Source organism: Pseudonaja textilis, chromosome 15, assembly GCF_049901715.1.
Source record: "Pseudonaja textilis isolate UNSWEBS1 chromosome 15, rPseTex1.2, whole genome shotgun sequence".
NCBI lineage: Eukaryota > Metazoa > Chordata > Lepidosauria > Squamata > Elapidae > Pseudonaja > Pseudonaja textilis.
Window position 1 is genome coordinate 3,674,087 of NC_142004.1, and position 22,830 is coordinate 3,696,916.

Consider the following 22,830-nt stretch of genomic DNA (forward strand, 5'->3'; position numbering starts at 1 on the left):
TTTTCCCCCCCTCCGCCCTTTCCCCCCTCCCCTCACTACCTCGTGTTGTTTGCAGTGCAAGCGATGCAAGCCTTGTGTTCCCGCGGACCATATGGGCGGCACAGCCTTGTGTTCCTGCGCAGCCTGGATTAATTGCTTTTGGAGGTGACATTTCTCTGTGGACCACCCAAAATTTATTGCGGACCACCAGTGGTCCCTGGCCCACCGGTTGGTGACCACTGGTCTAAACCGCCGTGCGCTTGATTCATACGATACCATAAGCCAGTGTTTCTGGACCGTGGCAATTTTAAGATAGGTGGTCTTCAATTGCCATAACCTGAGAGGATATGATAGTCAGAGGGTCTGCTTTGCAATTTTAAGATTTGTAGACTTCAGCTCCCAGAATTCCTCAAGTCAGCTCTAATCCCTGATCCATGCTGGCTGGGGAATTCTGGGAGTTCAAGTCCACCACTCTTAAAGTTGCCAAGGTTCAGGAATGCTGCATGAAGTCCTCAACTAAAGTTAAGACAACACGGTTAACGCCATTGCTTCCTCAGGTGACCTTGATCCTCAGGGACTCGAACCGATTTCTTTACCCAGTGTGGGTTTTTTTTGCACAATGTCGTTGGATTCATTTTGCAGCTTGCTCAAAAAAATTAAGGCTTCGGACACTGCAATGCTTAAATAGGGATTTTTAATCCATCCAAGTTAAATACAGAACCAGAAACAACTATAACAAATAAGAATTGGATCCAGTGAACCCTAAGGCCTGCTTTGTTTAGTGGAAGAAGCTTGATCACTGTAAGGAAAGGAATCTGCTATCCCCACATAGCAGAACTGGGCCAACACTCTGTGTAACACTCCCTCTCCCCCTTACATAAACGTTAAATTCAACGCAACAACAAAAACATTTAAAAAAGCAGAACAACATTCTAAGGTGAAGAGGCTTTGGCTGATCAATTCTCTTGTTTTTGAACCTGCAACCAAAAACTCCCGAGAATGAGCATTTTCGAAGTCTTCCAGTTGGATCCTTCAGCATCCACCAGAATGCGATCTCTTGGGGATCCCCCAATGACCCTTTCTTCCACGAAGGAGATCTCCTCACGGGAGCTGTCAGGGTCACAGAGGAGGGGCACTGTGCACGCGTTTGGGGAACGGCACCCGAGCCTGCAGCCATTGCTTGTAATCGTCTTCGGGCATATCCACAATATATTCGCGCAGGAACTGTGATGAAAAATATATATGTAAGAATTGGATGATCAGGTCTTTTTCCTAAGGATATGTTGGTTCTGCTGTATTTATTCAATTGATCTTTTGTGTAGCTGGTGTTCTGACCCGGCTCCCCAAACACAACAAACCCCTCTGTATCAAAATCAATTATTCTTTATTAAGAGCTCCAGTGGCCCCAGCAAAAAGTTTCTCATCTGTCCGTCCGGGAGAGGAATAGTTGTCTCCCATACCTATTCATCTCCGCCCCCCTATTCATCTCACGTTTTTGGGTGATGTTGTAACTACAGTCACTCAATTAACTTATAAATCGAGGACTATCATTTGAATTAATCCTTTTAAACATTGGCATGAAGGGGGTTCAGAAAACAGCATTGTTTAAGACCGGAGTTCAGTTCCTCTCCGTACAGACATCCCTCACCTCCACAGCTGCGCAGATGTCCGGAGAGCAGATTTCCCAGATCCGAAGTTCTCCCAAGACCTTCAAAAAAGTGGGAGGCCGGATGCGTAAGTCCGGATTCCTGGCAAACCTTTCCAGCTTCTTGAGGACTTTCTGGGTACGGCGGTCTCTCCTGATCTCATCGGGAATCCTTTCCAGCAAAGTGGAAAACCTTGGAAAAAAAGAAAATACTAAGCAAGAGAAAAACAGCCCGACCCACTCGTAAATAGCTGGGGGTAAACAACTTTATTGTCTACCACCTATGTTGCAAGAATCTTGCTAGACTGCTTGCCTTCCCCTTGGGAATGACCAGATAATGATTCATACCGCTTGAGAGAAGTCAAGTTTATGTTGCTTGCAACTACGCGAGGATTCCAAGCTAGAACCTCGTTTGACGACTCCTTCCAGCCTGTCTGGCAGTTTCCCCGACATCAATGTTGGTATGCAACTGATAATAATCAAGACTGTTCTAGGGGAAGGGCCCTCCCATCTTACTGATTCCCCCAGTAACCATTACAGTTCCACAAAGCCACAAGATGTTTGGAAATTTAAGTTGCTAAAATCGCCTGAATTTAGGATGACGGAAACATCTTTTCTTCCCAAGGTGCACTAAGGAACTTGGGGTTTGTTTTCAACTGCAGTTAAGCGGATTGATGATGCCGCAACCACGTTCTTGGCTTTCCTCTGCAGAATTACGCAACCCCAAAAGTCCAGCTGGGGCCTTCCCCCACTTCTCACCAGTTTTCCGATTCTGCATCTTGTTCGGGCTCTTTGCCCACCACGGACTGTTTCATTCGCTCGAGATCTTTCCGGAAGCGGGTCAGATAGTTCAGGCACAGGTATTTCTGAATGTTCTTCTCCTCTCGTCTCCTGTCAAGTGGGTTGGCGTGTTTTACACAAACATAAACATCCACATTCGGCGGTTCAAATCCCTAGCGCCGCATAAGGGAGCGAGCTCCCATTCCTTGTCCCAGCTTCTGCCAACCTAGCAGTTCGAAAGCACGTAAAAAATGCAAGCAGAAAAATAGGGGCCCCTTTGGTGGGAAGGTCACAGCGTTCCGTGCGCCTTCGGCGTTTAGTCCTGCCGGCCACATGACCACGGAGACTGTCTTCGGACAGCGCTGGCTCTTCGGCTTTGCAACGGAGATGAGCACTGCCCCCTAGAGCCGGAAACGACTAACATGTATGTGCGAGGGGAACTTTCACCTTTTAAACATCTGAAGAAGTCTCTTAAAGCTTCCAGCATCTATAAGGGGCCTATAAGTTCAATGTAAACTGGCCTTTTCCCATTTCGTTGACCATTTGTGACCGTGTGTGTGTGTGTGTGTGTGTTGGGGGCAGGCAGGTCCAAGACCTGTAGAATAAAACTAAGGTATTTAACAACGTAAATTTGGGGACTCAGTTGTGCTCGTAAGTCAAAGTCTACCTCTTCTTATATCTCCTACAATATTTATAAAGACATGCAAATTTATCTTCTGAATTTTTCTGCACTACATCTGAATTTTTCTTCTTCCTCTTTACTTATCTACTTGCTTGGTTATCGAGCGGGTAGTTTTTGTTTTTTTGTTTTTTTTGTTCGGCTTGGCCTGACCTGCAAAGCAGATCATTGTGGCTTGCAACTTGAAAGCAACACCGAAGGGCTCAGCCTGCCTTACCTCTCCAGGATGTCGAGTTGATCGTGCAGCCGGAAGGCGTTTTCTTGGGCTACGTCAAAAAACAATTCTCTCATCTCATGGCACAGTTGCTGCTTCCTTCTAATGAAAGAACTGGTGGGGGCGGGGGGAGAGACACAAGAGAAATAGAAGTAAAAAAGAAAGAATAAAAATAGAAAGAATAGAAAATAATGGAATGGAATAGAAATAGAAATTTGGAATAGAATAGTGTAGGATTGCGTGGAGTGGAGTGGAGTGGAGTAGAGTAGAGTAGAATAGAATAGAAAATAGAGTAGAAAATAGAGTAGAAAATAGAATAGAAAATAGAGTAGAGTAGAAAATAGAATAGAATAGAATAGATAGATTGATCTGATAAGAATAGGAATAGAATACCTTACCATGCCATACCAGCTTTTCCTAAGTGGTTTACAGAGTCAGCCCCCTAAGAATCTGGGTTCTCATTTTACCCACCTTGGAAGGATGGAAGACTTTGAGCCAGTCAGGATCGAACTGCTGGCAATGGGCAGAACCAGCCCCCAAATACCTCATTCTAACCACTGCTTTCTTATTGGCGCCTGTATCCCTACCTTTCAGGACTGCAAAGCTCAGTTGTTTTGTCATCTTCCATAAACGTTGCAGTCGTGGTTTTGTCTTCTCGGACAGTCACGGCCATCGAACTACAAGGAAACAGAGACCACGCAGGGGGAAATCAAGGGGTCCTGTAAGGAAACATCAGCTAAACCTTGGCCTTTTTCGACGTCTGCAATAAAATCCTCACAAAGCGGAATATGAAACAGAACCGGCAGAGTGGAGAAGAATTTTAGACTGACTGTCAACTCATAAAACATTTCTACGCCTGTTTTAGGGTTGCCATGAATAAGAGGGGGAGGGGGAGAGAAATTTGGAGGAACAGTGCGGCAGCAGTTCGAACCCAAAGTGTATTCCATGGTTATCTTGCAAAGATTGTAACTAAGCTACCGGAATTTCTGCCGCGAAAATTCCTAATTGGAGAATATGATTGATGACTCTCAGCTATGAACCTGTTTCTTAGAGAATATGAATTGTGATACGCCCAGAGGGCGCGGGAGGAAAACAGGGTCATAGGTGATTACGTGTCTCAGGACAATAACATACAGGTCATGCCGACCTATTCGCTCCTAATAAATCCTTCGAAGTTTTTGAAGCTTGGCTAATAATTTAATGAGGGCAACTGCCAGAATCCTGACCCTGACCTTCCCTCCCTTACTCCTGATCCCCTCCTCACCTCTTTCTCTTGGCCTCCGTTGAGCTTCCTTCTTTGTGAATTCCTGTACTGGTTTTATCTTCCTTCGAAGAGGTCGCTGAGCTGGAAAAAAGACCCGATTATCCTTCCGTCCCTTCGTCCTCCCATCTCTACTGTTCTAGAACAGAAGTGTCCCGCCTTGGCAGCGTTAAGACTTGGGGACCCTTCCAGAATTCCCCAGCCAGCAGGGAGAAACCTTCTAAGCCCATTGTACAGATTGACTTAACGAGCGTAACTTTTTAAAATTGATTTTCTATTAAATACATTTCTTGACGCTTAATAAACATCATGTTGTCTGGGTATTTCGTTTGCTTAACAGTGCAAATTTACATTCTTAAATCTCCATCCCTTTCTTCCAACCATTGGCAAAATAGATGCCATGTTTGATAATATTCTACATCTTCTTTCTGTTTAATTTTCTACGTCAATCTATCCATTTCTGCACAATCTACTACCTTTCTATCTCTTCATCTCGTGGTATATCTTCATTTTTCCAGTATAGTGCGAATATAATCCTCGCTGCTGTTAAGGCTTAATATTAAACATATACTGTTCTTATCATTTTTTTTCTGATATTATATCTAATAAAAAATAGCTCAGGTTTAAAATCTACGTTTCCCTATCATCTTTTCTAGCCAACCTCTGTATCTTTGCCCAATTTTTTTTTTTTTGCTTTGACACCACATATGATAAAATGTGCCCGTTTTTGGTTGCATTTCCAAGATTTGCTAAACATATTAAACATTTTAGCTAACCTAGCTAACGACTGCAATTGAGTCCCCAAATTACTGCTGCTAAGAGAGAGACATTAAGTGAGTTGGGCCCCATTTAATGACCTTTCTGGCCACTGTCATTAAGTGAATCACAGTTGTTCAATTAGCCACCCGGTTACAAAGTGAAATTTGGCTTCCCCCATTGACTTTGGTCATCAGAAGGTCATTAAAAGGAGATCACATGACCCCGGGATCCTGTAACTGTCATAAATACGAGTCAGTTGACCAGTGTTTGAATTTTGTAACTCTGTGTGTGTGGGGGGAAGGTCGTAAGTCCCTTTTTTCCCCGTGCCGTCGTAACTTCGAATGGCCACTAAATGAACGGTCGCCAGTTGAGAACTACCAGTAACGAAGGACAGTCCTCCAGGGGTCTTGCATGCAGTCAGTGGGCAGGAGAACGATTGTTGCTTACCTCTTGCCTCGTTGTCCAAACGATATTTCGCTGTCGTACATTTGTAGACTAAAAAAAATAAGAAAGAGAACTTGGAGCTCAGAAGTCGTGTCAGCCGGTCTTCAAGATGTTCGTATTCCCAAGTTACAAACCAACGTTAAACATTGATGTATGCAGTCGTTTATTTGTAACGCACATCCCATCCGGCGATAATGGCTTGACTTCCAAACTAGGTTCGCGCTGGGAACGTTTGCCTTCCAGCGCCCTTTATAGCATAACCCCACCCATCTAATCGCAGCTACCTCCTGTAGACCACCCTATTCTAATTACCCATGTAGCCAACATTCCTAATACGGCTAATTAGTTGCTAAGCAAAGGAAACAAATAATGGTTCGGAGGCCCTCAAATCTTCCAGTTGGCAATTTAAGGAATGATGCCATTTAAATTGTCAATTTTTGCCACTTCCTCCAGCTATCTCACAGCCCGGGGTTAAGGGAGCAGGAGTGAGGGAGACTAAACTCCCTATTGTCTTTCCTTTCTAAATCCCGTCTTTTTTAATTTCAATTTAAAACTGGTCAGATTAAAAATATATATATATTAAAAGCTATGTAAACAGCCCTGGGAGCCTTTCCGGCTAATATGCGACAAACTAATTTAACAAACGACTTTTGTAAAATGCAAACAAATGCAATTTTCTCTTTAAATTAGAGACAGGCATGCTCTTCCCCTCCCCACTAAAAAAAGCCAACCCCCCGCCCCCGCAACTTACTATTGTGGTTTTGTACTCCAAAACATGTTTTCCTTGCTAAAATTCTTAGCCACGTCTTCGTGTATCATCCGAAGTAAAGTCTGCAGGTCTGTGGAAGAAAAGGAAAAAAAAAAAAGAACCAGAATTAAATTCCAGAGACTCTCACCTCTTTGGAGAGTTTGCAACGAAAAGCGCTGGGTGGCAAAAGAGGTGAAAAAAATAACAACAAATAACAACAAATAAACGTGGACCAAACACAACCAGGTCAGATGCATAAATCTCATTTGGCCAGTATATAATCTCAAAGAGACCAGGATGCACATTCCAACTCATATTTGTTGCGGAAACATCATAAAACTTCTTGTTCATTCTTTTTCTTTTTAGAATGTGCAGATTTTTAAGCAAGCACAGAGCAGCCTTCACCCATAACTAAAAGCTGATTTCTTCCTTTCTTAGGATGCATCATTTAGAATCATATGGCTGGAGGGGACTTCAGAGGTCTTCTAGTCCAACCCCCTGGCCATCCATTGTTTCTTGTCCCGGTTTCAGGTGCTTTGGAGAATAGCTTGACCAACTTGAGCACCCCTTCTTTGTGGCAGCCCCTCAAATATTGAAATACTGCTATCGTGTCTCCCCTAGTCCTGCTTTTCTCTAGACTTAACCGTACCCAATGCCTTCAACCCTTCTTCATATTTCTGTTTTTCTTTCCTTCTTTTTCCTTAATGGTTTCCCTGCCAACACATTTCTATCCCACTAGTGCTTTGAAGGATAAGTTGACTCTTCTTTGTGGATATTGGAACACTGCTATCATGTCACCCTTAGTCCTTCTCTTCATTAGACTAAAGGTAACGGTTCCCCTCGCACCTATGTGCTTTTTTCATGAGGCAACTGGACTTATTTGTTTTTTGGCTTTTGAAGACACTTCACTTCTCATCCAAGAAGCTTCTTCGGCTCTGACTGGATGGTGGGGAACGGAAGGGTTTATACTCCTTGCGGGCAGCTGGTCATTTGCATCCTTTCAAAGGGTCATTAAGGCCACTTGGAGGTGTATCTGGGTCCTCAGGGTCACCTGAATAGTACTCCTGATTCCTGAGGACACAGAAAAACCTCCAAGTGGTCTCAATAACCCTTTAAAGGGATGCAAATGACCAGCTGTCTGCAAGGAGTATCTATCCTTCCATTCCCCACCATCCAGTCAGAAGGCTCCACACCCATTCGCACCACTCAGGTGACTCTAAGGACACCAACAAACCTCCAAGTGGCCTCAACGACCCTCTAAAAGGATGCAAATGACCAGCTGTCTGCAAGGAGTATCTATCCTTCCATTCCCCACCATCCAGTCCGAGCTGAAGAAGCTCCTTGGATGAGAAGAGAAACGTCTTCAAAGAAAAGCCACAAAGTCCAGCTGCCTCTTGAAAAAAGGAAGCCCCTTTGGGGACAACCAAGGACTTGGATGACGGAGAATCTCCGTAGACTTTTAGGGGAGTCCCCTGGACCAGTCTGGAACCTGCCAAGGGCTCACAGTAGCTCAGCGGTTCTTCCTCCTCCTTGGTCTGCTTGCTGTAGCTGGACTCCATCTCTTCCACCTCCTTGACGCTCTCAGAGGTCGGCTGGGCTACTTCGTCGGAGCCAGGGGTCAAGGAACTGGTGCTGGCCAAGGTGGTCTTGCTATGCGGAGAGGACAGCCCGCTGATCTTGGACATGCTCCCTGTCATCTTGGGTGACTTTTTGCTGGACGTGCCCCGAATCTGCTTCTGGGTGTATCTTCTGCCCTGGAAGAATGATAAAAAGAATAACAGAGTCGGAAGGGTCCTTGGAGGTCTTCTAGTCCAACCCACTCCTCAAGCAGGAGACCCTAGACCACTTCAGACAAAGGGCCTGTCCAGTCTCTTCTTAAAAACCTCCAGTGTTGGAGCGTTCACAACTTATGGAGGGAAGCCCTTCCATGGATTAACTCTTCCCACGGTCAGGAAATTTCCTCCTTAGTTGGATTATTCTGACTATTCTATTATTATTCTAACTATTCTATTATTATTATTCTACTGTACTATTCTAAAATTATTCTACTATTCTACCACTATAAGCCTGATTTTTGTACATGTGCTCTCAATGTTCTTATGTACACTGAGAGCTTATGCACCAAAGACAAATTCCTTGTGTGTCCAATCACATTTGGCCAAAAAAGAATTCACTTCACTTCACTTCACTTCACTTCACTTCACTTCACTTCTATCCTATCCTATCCTATCCTATCCTATCCTATTCCCTTCCCCTTCCTTCTCTTCTCTTCTCTTCTCTTCTCTTCTCTTCTCTTCTCTTCTCTTCTCTCTCCCCTTCCTTTCCCTTTCTTTTTTCTTGTCTTGTCTTGTCTTGTCTTTCTCTTCTCTTCTCTTCTCTTCTCTTCTCTTCTCTTCTCTCTCCCCTTCCTTTCCCTTTCTTTTTTCTTTTCTTGTCTTGTCTTCTCTTTCTCTTCTCCTATTCTCTTCTTTTTCCCATTCTATTCTGTTCCGTTCTATTCTATTTATTCTGATTTACAAAGCTACAGGGGCCAAAACAAAACATCCACCATCCTCGTGTCACACCCAAGAAAAAAGGAGCCTTTTGACAGAAGCAGTTCCCCACCTAGGGGAACCTACCTTTGCGTGCTGAAGAAAATGCTCCCATCGGTTCTTCACCGCTTTCTCTCTATTGATCGTTTTCATGCAACTTTTCCCGCCACCGTAGTCCCTGAGAAAGAGGGGATTTCGTCTGCTTTCCATATCTTATGCAGAGGTTCAGTCATCCAGGTCGTGGTCGGTGCTTTTTCAAGAGGCAACTGGGCCTTCTGTTTTTCCTTCGAAGACGTTTCGCTTCTCATCCCAGAAGCATCTTCGCTTCTGAAGAAGAGCTGAACGGAGAACTGAAGAAGCTTCTTGGATGAGAAGTGAAATGCCTTCAAGGAAAAACCGAGCAAGTCCAGTTTGCCTTTTGAAAAAGCAACAGCAACCATCCACGGTCATACAAAAACGGGAGCAGTTAATTCCAGTTAATTCTACTTCTTCTTGAGTAGTTTCCCTCCATTGTTTCTTGCCTTGCCCTCTGGTGATTTGGAAAATAAGTTGACTTCCCTCCTTCTTCTTTGTGGCAGCTCCTCAAATATTGGAATCCTTCTATCCTGTCACTCCTAGTCCTTCTTTTGTCTGGACTAGCCAAACCCATTATTCATGTGCTTTAGCCTCCAGGCTTTTAATCCTCTTAATTGCTCTTCTTTCACACTTTTTCCAAAGCCACAACATCCTTTTTGTAGTGTGGGGACCCAAACTGGATGCTGAATTCCAGGTGTGGCCTCACTACTGGCTCGTGTTTAAGGGATCATCCCCGCTGGGTCTCTAAGGCTTTTTAAAACAAGCTATTTTTTCCCCCTTTCGGTGGATCATGAATTGGCCCAACCCAGTTCCTGCCACCCTCCTTCATACGCCCTCCGTCGTCTCAGCGGCTCCTCTCTGCAACTTTTCGGGGCTCTTAACCTGCTCCAGCTCCGAAGACCTACTTGGGGTTCCAACAGGTGATCAAGGGCTTCATGCTACTGCTGGGGTCCAGCGTCAGAGCTTCCAGGAGCCAGTTGAGGGCGCAGAGCTGGCGGAAGATGGAGTCGCTGTTGAGACAGAGAAAGGCAGACGGGCGGATTGACAGCGGGAAAAACAACAATGACAGTAACAACCACCAGGGAAGGGGCAGAGTCCGGGTGGAAGCAAAGTGACCCCCAACATGGAGGAAAACCTGAAGCTCATAGATGCACGCCCAAGTTTGGCGGTCATCGATTTCTCTCATTCCTCTCACCGGAGCTGCCTAATTTACTATCATCCTCGCCCGCCCTTTGCTGGAGAGATGCCTGTGGAAATTGGGCCCCCCGTTTCTAGAGTAAAGGGGGAACCTGCCTTGTGGATTTTTTACAAGTTCCTGGGAAATAATTAGGGAATTTGGCATAACGGAAGGCTGAATTGGAGCAACTAGGAAAGCTGGATCCAACACCTTTCACTCTCTCCCTCCACCTCCCTTTCCTTCCCTCCCTCCCTCTTTCCCTCCTTCTCTCTTCTTCCTTCTTCTCCCTTTCCCTCTCTCTCTCTCCCTCCCTCCCTCCCTCCCTCTTGTCCTCTCGTGCTCTCTCTCCAATCTCCCTTTCCTTCCATCCCTCTTTTCCTTTCCCTCCTTCTCTCTTCTTCGTTCTCCTTCCCTCTCTCTCCCTCCCTCCTTCTTGCCCTCTCGTGCTCTCTCTCTCCAATCTCCCTTTCCTTCCCTCCCTCTCTCCATTTCTCCCTCCCTCCCTCTCCCTCTCTTGCTCTCCCTCCCTCCTTCCCCACCTTCTTCTCTTTTTTTAAACAAACAGGAGCCCAGGGCAGATTTTACCCCCTTTGTGAGACAGAATTAGAGAGAGAGAGAGAGAGAGAGAAATATATATATATATAAGGTGAGTGGCTGAACCTACAAATGCGCCTCTGGATGCTTTTGTGACAGCAAGCCATAATGGATGGGGGTGAAAGGCCGGGCCATTTTCTTCTTCTTCTTCTTTTCCGTCTCGCTCACCAAGAAGCCTCCTGTTAAAAAGAACCTGGAGAGAGAGGGTGGGGAGGGAGAGAAGGAGAGAGAGAGAGAGAGAGAGAGAGAGAGAGAGAAAGAAAGAAAGAAAGAAAGAAAGAAAGAAAGAAAGAAAGAAAGAAAGAAAGAAAGAAAGAAAGAAAGAAAGAAAGAAAGAAAGAAAGAGAAAGAGACAGAAAGAAAAGAAAAAGAAAGAAAGAAAGAAAGAAAGAAAGAAAGAAAGAAAGAGAAAGAAGGAAGGAAGGAAGGAAGGAAGGAAGGAAGGAAGGAAGGAAGGAAGGAAGGAAGGAAGGAAGGAAGGAAGGAAGGAAGGAAAGAAAGAAAGAGAAAGAAAGAAAGAAAGAAAGAAAGAAAGAAAGAAAGAAAGAAAGAAAGAGAGGGAGAAAGAGAGAGAAAAACAGAGAGCTAAGATTCTGGGAACCCCCAAATCCCACTCTTGGCTGGCCCCACCCCACCCCACCCGGAGTCCCCATGTGGCCCATTTTGGATGCAGGTAAGTGCAGGGAGGCTCGGGGAGGGTGAAAAACGGGCCTCCCAGAAGTTCAGGAGGGCCAGAAATGGGCCCGTTTCCGGCTTCCAAAGAGCCTCCGGAGCCCAAGGAAGGCTGTTTTCATCTTCCCAGAGACTCAAGGAAAGCCTCCGGAGTCCAGAGAGGGGATAAAAACACACACACACCCCTCCCGCTGTGATGCAGGAGGCCGACTAGGCCACGCCCACCCTGGCCACACCCACCCAGCCACCAGGCAAAGAACCCGTTGCTAAAATGTTGGAAGCCCACCCGTGGCTTGGACCCCTGGCTTGGGTGCGTTGGAATCAAACTAGCTTGGGGGCTACATCTAGCTTGGGGGTTGGTCCTAATGAGGGATGAGGCTTTTGAGCATGAGTTGTCCAGTGGTTGCGTCCAACTCTTCACAAACCCACGGGCCACCACACGCACCAGCCTCCCCCACATCCTCCACTATCTCCTGGAGTTTGCCAACGTTCATATTCAGTGCCTTGAGGTCGCCATCTAACCAGCTCATCCTCCGCCCTCCCCTTCTCCTTCTGCCTTCTACCTTTTCCCAACCTCATCAGGGCCTTTTCCAAGGAGTCCTCTCTCTTTCTCTCCTTAGTTGGAGGCCAAAGTAGTTGAGCTTCAGCTTCAGAAATCTGTTGAGCACAGGTAGGAACCTATCTCAGCCCAAAAGGCCACCCTCAGGAAGATACCTATTCTAGGTATACACTGACATAAGTGTTGTACCTTATGATGCTTGGCGAATGTACCTTTTCTTTCTAAGTACACTGAGAGCATATGCATCAAGGCAAATTCCTTGTGTGTACAATCACACTTGGCCAATAAAGAATTCATTCATTCATTCATTCATTCATTCATTCATTCACATCAATAAAAACAGATGGGAGATGATTGTGGATAGCAGCGGTTTATAACTTCTGCTAGAGATGCTGTCCCCGGCCAGGTTTTTCCTCAAGCTTGGCTACTTAAAATGCTAATTCCCCATCCAGGTGTTTCTCCACCTTGGACACTTTGAGGTGTGTGAACTTCTTTAACTCCCAGAATTCCCCATCCAGGTGTTTCTCGACCTTGGCAATTTTAAGGGTGTGTGGATTTTAACTTAAATTCCAAAGCCGGGGGTTTCTCGACCTCGGCCACTTTTAAGCCTTGTGGACTTCAACTCCCAGAATTCCCCAGTCAACCTTGCACCTGAATGTAAAATTAGACCTGGTCCAACCACCCGTTTTCAGCCTAGAAAGCTTCCAATTCCTGTTGTCCACAGTCAAGGTGGTAAGAGCCGGGTGAGGTCAAAGCCCAAAGCAGCTACTCCGGGGAGGAGAGGCCATCAGTCAACGAAGCAGGAGGGAGGTTGAGAGCACCTACTCGGGCTCAGATTCGGAGTCTTCCTCCGAGGATGAGGATGAGTAGCGAGGGGGCTGAAATTCCATTCTTCTCTTCTCTGCCTCCTTCCGCTGTTCCAGGCTGGATACGTTCCTCCTCTTGATGGACTCTCGGCGAAGGCTATGGAAATATCCCCGCCCGATCTTCACCGAGTTGATGAGATGCCTGCGGAAAAGGATCAGATGTGAAACAAGGCGGAAAGTGGACGCGACTCTCCAAGCACGGTTGCTCGCCTAGTGCAACGAGAGCTACCCCATTTCCCCACCCCCGGCTGGTCACGTTGTCTAAGGAGGAGACGTCTGTTTGTTATGGGAACAGCCCATCTCTTTCTCCAGCACCTGCAGGGGTGACCTTGATGATTTCCACGCGCTCACAAATCTCCTCGTTCATTCTCAGCATTTCGTTTTTCTGGTTCATTGGCAAGTTGAGACATATTAAAACTTCGAAAGAAGCCAAGCGGTTCGATCGTGACCATTCCGGTATTTGAGGGGCTGCCCCCCCAAAAAATAAGGGGCGGGTTGGTCAACTTATTTTCCAAAGCACCAGACGTCAAGACAAGAAACAATGGATGGAAACGAACCAAGGAGAGAAGCAATCTGGAGCTAAGGAGAAACTTCCTAACAGTGAGGACAATTAACCGGCGGAACAGCTCGCCACCAGAAGTTGTGGGTGCTTCATCCCTGGAGATTTTAAAGAAGAGATTGAACAACCATTTGTTTCGAATGGCCTAGCGTCTCCTACTTGGACAGGGGCTGGACTAGAAGACCTCCAGGGTCCCTTCCAGCTGATTGAATTCTAGGTAGCTGCATGGTGAATTGGCCATGGTGAGTTGGCCATGGTGAGTTGGCCATGGCAAGTTATTGTAGACCCCATTAAGAGCTCCAAAATTTTATTTATTTATTTGATTTGATTTGATTTGTCAATCACAAGATAATAGGTATAAGAATAAACATGAGTATGAATACAGGAAATAGGTATAAATAAATGGGGACAATAGGAGAGGGACTGTAGGTGCAATTGTGTGCTTATGCACACCCCTTACAGACCTCTTAGGAATGGGTATTCTCTCTTTTCCTTTCCTTTCCTTTCCTTTCCTTTCCTTTCCTTTCCTTTCCTTTCCTTTCCTTCCTTCCTTCCTTCCTTCCTTCCCCCTCCCTCCCTTTTTTCTCTCCTCACTCCCTTCTTTTCTCTCCTTCCTTCCTTCCCCTTCCCTATTCTCCTTCCTTCCTTCTTTATTTATTTGATTTGTCAATCGCTTACAAGGTAATAGGTATAAGCATAAACATGAGTAAGAATACAGGAAATAGGGACGAATAAATGGGGACAATAGGACAGGGACAATAGGCACAATGGTGCACTTATGCCCCGCCCCTTACTGACCTCTTAGGAATGAGGTGAGGTCAATAGCGGATAGTTTGAGGTTAAAGGTTTGAGGATGTAACTACAGAACCAGGTAGTGCATTCCAGGCATTGACCACTCTGTTGCTGAAGTCATATACTTTCTGCAATCAAGTTGGGAGTTGTTTACTTTGAGTCTGTATCTGTTACGTGCTCTTGTATTGTTGCGGTTGAAGCGGAAGTTTTTTGGGCTGCGGCCGCAATATATTGGCACGGCCCTCGTTAAAATGCAAATGCGTTTAAAGCAAACTCTTTGCAATACATCTATTAGAGTAATTGAGCACCGACCAACCGTATGTTGCAAACACACATTTCCTGCCACCTGCCAGACAAGGGCAGTGTCTTCCTTCTGAATGAATAACCTTGTCAGCGGAGGGGCGAAAAAAAACAAAGAGCTTTTCTCGAGAGCTGATCATTTTCAGCCGCAGAAATCCCCAGCTGCTTTACGGAATGAAATTAATGTAGATAAAGGTCAGCCTTGTGCTGCTGCCCAATAAAAATGACCCATCGAGGAAGGAAGTGTAGAAGTTGACTGTAAATGCATTTTTGGGGAGCGGTTCGTCGAGCTTGAGACCTGGGTTTCATTACGTTTTAAACCCGAGCGATTTGTTAATTCCAACAGAGGTTTTTTGACCAAGGATCGAGGTGAACGTTTGCTTCAGGTCTGGAGACACAATGTCAACTATATTTAAAGATGAAATGCAAGCAAAGGCGATCGATTCCCTTCAGCTCAGTGGGAAGCCTCAATGGGGCTTTAATGAAAATTTCAAGAAGTGCCAGCCCTCCCCTGCTCTTCATATCCTGCATTGCCTTTAAATTTATTCTAGGTTTTTTCCCTTGCCAGATAAATTTTACAGTTATTTTATTAAGTTCTCCAAAAAAAGAAGCTTGTGTACTTTGATTGGGATCGTCTGAAATATATATAGGAATTTTGGAAGAATATTCATTTTAATAGCAGCAATCCTGCCTAATAATGAAAGTTGCAGCTTGCCCCATGTTTCTAAATCCTTCTTTACCTGTTGCATTAATTTATCATAATTATTTTCCTTAAGTGTCTTACAATGTGCTGTCAACCATATTCCTAAGTATTTAACTTTATCACTTGTATTCCCGTAACTTCTTCTAGTTCTATTTTCTGTTTTTCTGTTAAATTTTTAGTCATTAATTTTGTTTTCTTCCTATTAATTTTAAGTCCTGCTACTGCTCCAAATTGTTCTAATTCATTCATCAATTTTTGTCCTCTTTCTATTGGTTCTTCAATGAAAAAAATCATATCATCCGCAAACGCTTGCAACTTATATTCTTCTTTCTTAACCTTTAATCCTTTTAGGTCTGGGTTCTGTCTAATTCGCATTAGTAATGCTTCTAATGATAATATGAAGAGCAGGGGTGAGAGTGGGCAGCCCTGTCTGACTCCTTTTTCTATTTTTATTGGGCGGGTATATTCCCCGTTTATTATATTAGCCTATTGTGTATCATCAAATGATCGTTAATATTTTCAAATTTGGTGCCTAAATTCATATTATAAATTTTTTGGATTAAAAATTGCCAATTTAAATTATCGAAGGCCTTCTCTGCATCTAAAAACATAAGTGCAATTTGTTTTTCGGGGTGGGCTTCGTAAAATTCTAAGACATCTAGTACTATTCTTAAGTTGTTCCCGATTTGTCTGGTCGGGAGAAATCCATTTTGATCTTCAAGTATATGCTCATTTAACATTCTTTTTAGTCTACCTGCTATAATAGAAGTAAATATTTTGTAATCAGTATTTAACAATGAAATTGGCCTATCATTTTGTATATATCGGGGATCCGAATCTTCCTTCGGGATCAGCGAAATCAATGCCCCCCTCCATGAGTCCGGCATCCCGGCCGCCAAGGGATCTTCCAACTGCCAAGGGATTTTTCCTTAGTTCTAGGTTGTTCTCTCCTTGACTGCCCCAATTCAAGAATAAACTTTGGATGTTTGCAAGGGTGAGTGATCAATAGGGAGGAACAAGACAGAGAATCAGTTGTGATTGATTGGCGACGTTGACGCTTCACTGAAGTGTCTTCACTAAACGTTACTTTGCAAACCGGACAGCCGCTGTCGATGGAAAGAACATCTCCGCTCATCCGCGAAGCGGCTCACTTAAAAGAAATATCTGGCCCAAACATAAATCCGAGTTGCCATAAAATTAAACCACCTCGGTCTTCTTCCCCGTTACTTCCTTGGATCACCCCAGGAAGAAGTGCCTCGGTGGACATCATAATTCCCCTGAAGGGAATATTTTGATTTATTTATGAAAAGTTTTGAAACAAATCAACCAACAGAAGTGGCAGGTATGGAAGTAGGAAAGGGGGAAAGGGGCGGGGGGGAAGGATAAAAAATAACAAAATGTCAGAAATAAAAAGGGAGGCTGCCATGACTGGGAAATCCAAAATTATGTATTTCGTAATGAATGGAGCGTACTGGAATATGGTATCAGGTTGTTTTAAAGAAAACGACTGGGAATCTCTACCAAACTCAGGGCAGGATGTTGGTATCATTAATCCGTCATTATTTCGAGGATAAAGGCATGGACAGGTGATCCTCGACTTACGACCACAGCTTGAGACCAACATTTTTATCGCCGAGAGTCATTAAGTGAGTTTTGCCCCATTGTACAAGCGTGACTAGAACTCACCATCTCCTGGGGATTGGACCAAAGCTACCTAGCTAGTTTTCACGCTTAAAGGTGGGACTAGAACTCACCGTTTCCTGGTGATTGGCCCAAAGTCACCCAGCTGGCTTTTAGGGTGAAGGTGGGACTAGAATTCACCATCTCCTGATGATTTCACTCTAGAGCTAATGAGAAGCCTTTTATTTCCTTTGTGTATGCTCTCTGAAAAAGCAATGAAAAGAGAAAGAGAAAGAGAGAGAGAGAGAGAGAGAGAGAAAGAGGGAGGAAGAGAGGAAAGGAGAAAGAAAAAAAAGAAAGAGAGAGAAAGAGAAAAAGAGAGAGAGGAAGAGAGGGAGGGAGAGAGAAAAAAGAGAGGGAGAGAGAGAGAAAGAAAAAGAGAAGAGAGAGAGCTACGCATGTGTGTATATGTGTATGTGTATATGTGTGTGTATATATATATATATATGGTTCATAGTTGAAGGTTAGTTTCTGGGCATTGGTCTGTGTTTTCCTACCTCATCTGTGCAAGGTCTCTGGGCAGGGTTCTTAAATCCTTCTCTATATGTCGAATAGGCAAAAGTTTCTTCTCTGGTTCCAGGACCTAAATAAACAAAAATAAAATGGAAAAGGAAACCGCAATTCAGAAGAACCACTTCTTAATTTTCCCTCTACTTCGGGAACGACTGAGCAACGGAAAATGACCCGAAGAAGCGGCTATACCCAACGTGTTTCCTCTCAGCCTAAATTCTGGGAATTTTTTTATTTTTTATTTTAAAAATAAAGAGGGGAGTGGGGAAACTTTGCAATGGAGTTTCCCTAGCAATGTTTTAGCCATTTTGGACATTATCTTGACTTGTTTGGAACCCTGTCCTACGGACATTCCTGCCCGCAGGACCAGCTAATCCAACATTTCATGGATTGGGATTAAAACTTACCTTTGGCTTCAACTTCTTGAAAAACTCAGTTTCCACCGTTTCGGCTAATTCTTCCAGAGCAACTTCCTCTTTGTAGACATCCTGAAGTAAGAGGCAACAGGTTGGTTGGTGGGCACGTCATCTTGGCGTAAAGAATCAGTGGGGGGGAATCACCCAGGACATGATATTGATCGTGTGAAATCTTCTTATTTTAATGATAAAGAGGAAGAGGAGAAAGGAGGAGGAGAAGAAGAAGAAGAAGAAGAAGAAGAAGAAGAAGAAGAAGAAGAAGAAGAAGAAGAAGAAGAAGAAGAAGAAGAAGAAGAAGAAGAAGAAGAAGAAGAAGAAGAGGAAGAGGAGGAGGAGGAGGAGGAGGAGGAGGAGGAGGAGGAGGAGGAGGAGGAGGAGGAGGAGGAGGAGGTGGAGGAGGAGGAGGTGGAGGAGGAGGCTTTCCTGTTGTGTTATTGACAAATCTTTCCACTTGTTCCATCTGGGCTAAGTGACTGTTTTCAGTGCTCGCTTTAATCTTTGATCTAACACTGCAATTTTTACTCTTTGATTCTGAGCAACTTTGAGACCTTTTAACAGGGAAAAAAGAGAAACAGACATCAAATGTTTCGGCGGCTGCCCTCATGCCCCTATTGACTAGATCAGATTACTCTTTCCATCTTTTAACGCTTGTTTATTTTTTCTTGAAGAACCTTCCTTGTATCATTGCTGCTCTAATCAAAAAGTCATATATATACATATATTCGTTCTCTCTCTCTCTCTCTCTCTCTCTCTCTCTCTCTCTCTCTCCCTCCCTCCCTCCCTCTCTTAGAAAGGGCTGTAGAGCCCTGTAAAGCGGTATATAATGCTATTGCTATTGCTTTGGCCTTCCTTTTCTCCTTTCTTTCCTTTTCTTCCAGTACAGTAGTTAGAAATCAGTATTGTAGACTAACTGCCCAGTCAGGAGTTTGATCCCAACCACCTCAAGGTCGACTCAGCCTTCCGTCCTTCCGAGGTGGGTAAAATGAGGACCCAGATTGTTGGGGTTTGCAAGAGGCTGAGTCTGAAAACCGCTTAGAGAGGGCTGTAAAAGCACCGTGAAGCGGTATATAAATCTACGGACTATTGCTGTTTGCTATATGCCCTCAGCTTATAGCCGGTCAAGATGAGACCCACAGTTTGATGTGACACCCCACAGTCACACCAAGGAGGAGGATACTCTTGCCCCCATTTATCCAGAGAGTCCCGGCAGAACGCAGGTGCGAATCCTGTTCAGGATTGTCCATACGTCGGCCTATATCTTTGACTTCGCTGGTCAGAAGTTTGCAAACGTTGATCCTGGGACTCCATAACCCTCATCGATAGGAACCAGTTACCAGATGTCCGAATGTGGATCATGTGACTATCGAGATGCTACAACGGTTGTAAGTGTGAAAAAAAAGCACTTTTTTCCCCAATGCTGTTTGTAACTTCGGTCACTAAAGGAACGGTTGTAACTCAAGACCTATCTGTGTTTAGTTTTACTTTTAAGGCGGAAATTTGCTGGAGATTCAGAACGATGGCAGAGAACATATTCCACGTACGCTATGCTAATTGAAAAGGAATAAAAGCTATTATATTTTGCCTGTTTCGGCGAGACGCTCCAAACTCAAGACTGTACATTTTTCTTAAACAGATTCTTAAAGTATGCATTATTAATGTTAATTGCTAATGTCTGTCTGCCGTTTCTCTCTCTCTCTCTCTCTTTTTCTTTCTTTCTTTCTGGTATTCAGATTTATTTTTCACTAAATCCTCACGCCTGTAAAAAACACAAAAGCTTAATTAAAAGTGGCAAATCAGCGGAAGCAAAACATGAAATGAATTAGATGAGCTCGAGAAATTCTCCAAAGCCTTCGGGGGGTTTCAAACTAGCCTTCCGTCAGAAAGGCGGGGGGAAAAAAATTCCCTTTGAATAATATGGTATGGATCAGGCTGTGTCCCATGAATTCTGCTGGGCTAGGACGCCCCTGGCTCTAGGAAGCTATAATGAGAGAAAAACGACAAGGGAAAAAAAAAAAGTAAAAAAGAAAGTGGAGTTGGTTAATACCACTTTACAATGCCTTGGTAAGGCCACATTTGAAACGCTGCATTCAGTTTTGGTCACCACGATGTAAAAAAGATGTTGAGATTCTGGAAAGGGTGCAGAGAAGAGCAACCAGGATGATGAGGGGACTGGAGGCTAAAATATAAAGCATGTTTGCTGGAATTGGATGTCTAGTCTGATGAAAAGAAGGACTAAGGGGAGGCATGATAGCAGTCTTCCAATATCTCAGGGGCTGCCCCAAAGAAGAGGGAGTCAAGCTATTCTCCAAAGCACCTGAAGGCAGGACAAGAAAATTTTTTATTTTCCAACGCAAAGCTGCCATGCAGATTCGGCTTGCCAGAGGCTCAAATGCTTGTTTAACCATGGTTTATAGCAGGATTTCGGTTTTTCTTGGTTTGGCTGACATCGAAACCTTGTTAACAGGAACAATCTAAAAGGTCTCTTTTTATTCCTTGCAGTGCCCAGAAGCGTAATCCTGGATAACGTTATATTTTCTATAATTTCTCAGCTACGGTGGGAGGATTCCATGCTTAATGGCCATCTAGAAATAGTTTCTAATGAGTATTGTTAAAACAACAAGCAGGAGAAAGCTTTGCAACGGTGCTCATAAGGGGGAAATCCTCTCTGCTGGTGCATACACCGATATCAACGTTTTTTGTTTGTTGCATCGTATTTTTATTCCGAACAGATTTTTTTTTTTCTCCTGTCTGCTAAGAACATGCGGAGCTGCTGCCTCTTGGTCCTCGGCCTGCCTACTTCTGGAATACTATGAATAAACATTAGCAGAGATGCTGTGCAGTATAATTGGATTGCTGCTTTTAAAATGCACGAGCTGTTTCCGACATAAATCCAATTAAAGTCTTACTTAAATTTAGGCTGGGAAAAATTCCGGAGTTATTTGATTCGCCCTTGGTCTTATTCACCCTTGCAATGTAGTATCTGAAAAGCACCATTTTTTTCCTCCGCCCTTGTGTAGTCTGCGTTTAAAAGAGAAAACATGAGAGTGAAAGAACGAGAGACAGAGAGAGAGAGAGAACGAGAGATAAGAACTAGAGAAAGAGAGACCAAGAGAAAGAGTGAAAGCATGAGAACAAGAGAGAGGATGAGAGAGGTAGAAAGAGAATGATATACAGAGAGTAAGAATGACAAAGACATTGATAACTGATGATTTCACCAATAGCTGATGACTGAATGGATAACTGATGGTTTAACAGATGTGGTGATTTAATGGACAATTGGTGATTTAACGGACAACTGATTTAACGGACAACTGATGATTTAACAGATAACTGATGATAATGAATAACTGATGGTTTAAGAGATACCTGGTGATTTAACGGACAACTGATGATGTAACAGACAACTGATTTAATGGACAACTGATGATTTAACGGATAACTGATTTAATGGACAACTGATAACTTAAAGAATTGATGATTTAATGGATAACTGATGATTTAATGGATAACTGAAGATTTAACGAGAGAGGCACACACTTACCGGAGGTAGCTGCCCCAGACCATGGAGGGTGAGTTTCCTGGGATCAAGGTAAAGGGGATCTCCGAAATCCTGATAGGGTTTCCAGCAGGGGGTAAAATACCCCTGTTGAGAGAGTTGTTTGGCTCTCCGATGATAGCTCTCTCGAAATACTTGTTCTCTTGGGACATCCCAGCAATTGTAAATGGTTTTGCTCCGCGCCTGGATCTTTAAACCTTTCTGGGGAGGGATAGGCAGTGGCCTGATCAGCACGAAGTAGCGAGGATCGATTTTGGGGTTCAGGGGCATCCTGCCTCTGTTACCCCAGGGGGGCCGGGTTCCAATTAGAAACTCAAGTAATCGATTGATCAATAAACTATTGATTTCTTGAGGCAAGCCCTTGTAACAAAAAAACCCCGAATCTACAAGCAAATACTCTCTTCGGATTCACTGTCTTGGGCAATCAGGGGTTTTCAGCCCATCAAAGCAAACCACCATTGCTCCAAGCATGTTGGGCTGTTGGCGTCATCCAAGCCAGGATTCCCGATTGGCTTCCCAGGAGGAGCAAAGCCGCTAATCTCAGACAGACGGACTGCTAACGCTTAAGACAAAGCAAGCTTAGCGCCTCCCACTTCCCCTTTGGGGCTCTTCAAACCTCCAGAAATTAAAACCAGGCTTTCCAACAAGCCGTGATGAGAGACCCCCACTGGGATCTAAACCCAGTTTGGATCTAATGTGGACCCAGCTCTCTGAATTTCCCTACTACGGCCGTATTTCCGAGTCTGTGACATCCATGCCCCCTATGCCTATCTCTCTCTGCCCCCACTTCCTTTTCTTTCTCCTTCCTCTTACCAAGTTCCTAGTCCCTCAGAGTACCCTTCAGCCTTGCTACCAAGCCTATCTTCACAGCCACCCCATCTTCACCATCCCCGACTTTCAAAGCTACTCTAGGTTGGAAGGTTTGGGCTCCTCTACCCCAACTTTTATTTTCAAGACACTAGTCCTCAAGGTCTAGTCCTTCACGAGCCCCTCTAGGAAACTAAAAACCCCAAAGGTCTCATGGCTGAAACCGAGGCTCCCTGAAGCTCCCACTCACTCCAAAGCCATTCCAGCCCAAAAGATCCCCCCCTCCACTCCCAGGCACGACCTGGGGGCTGCTTTTCCTTCTAGCGCGCCCCCTCCCCTTTAGAACGGCTTCCTTCTCTTCCTAACTGCCCCTGGGCTTTATAAGGCTCCAGTTAAGCCCAAGGCCTGGGGTGGGGGCTTCCACGAAAGAAGAGGCAGGCATTTTCCAGCCGCGACCCTCCCCCGCCCCGATTCGGAGACGCCCCTTCCCTCCCTGCCGTCTTTAGCCTGCCCTCTTCCCAGCG

At 44.6% G+C, this 22,830-nt stretch overlaps 1 protein-coding gene across 1 annotated transcript; it reads right to left on the reverse strand.

Annotated features, from left to right (window-relative positions):
• Positions 1–961: 961 nt before the first annotated feature.
• CCDC60 (coiled-coil domain containing 60) lies at positions 962–21,905 on the reverse strand. Its single transcript, XM_026718674.2, has 16 exons — positions 21,485–21,905; positions 17,935–18,015; positions 17,515–17,600; positions 12,943–13,125; positions 10,957–11,079; positions 10,021–10,125; positions 9,128–9,218; positions 8,014–8,263; positions 6,513–6,600; positions 5,765–5,812; positions 4,562–4,642; positions 3,885–3,974; positions 3,301–3,411; positions 2,384–2,515; positions 1,628–1,817; positions 962–1,203 (listed from the first exon to the last, which is right to left on the reverse strand). Exons 1-16 carry the CDS (start codon positions 21,767–21,769, stop codon positions 1,099–1,101), a joined length of 2,049 nt encoding a protein of 682 aa, XP_026574459.1. The 5' UTR covers positions 21,770–21,905; the 3' UTR covers positions 962–1,098.
• Between the last annotated feature and the right edge of the window lie 925 nt (positions 21,906–22,830).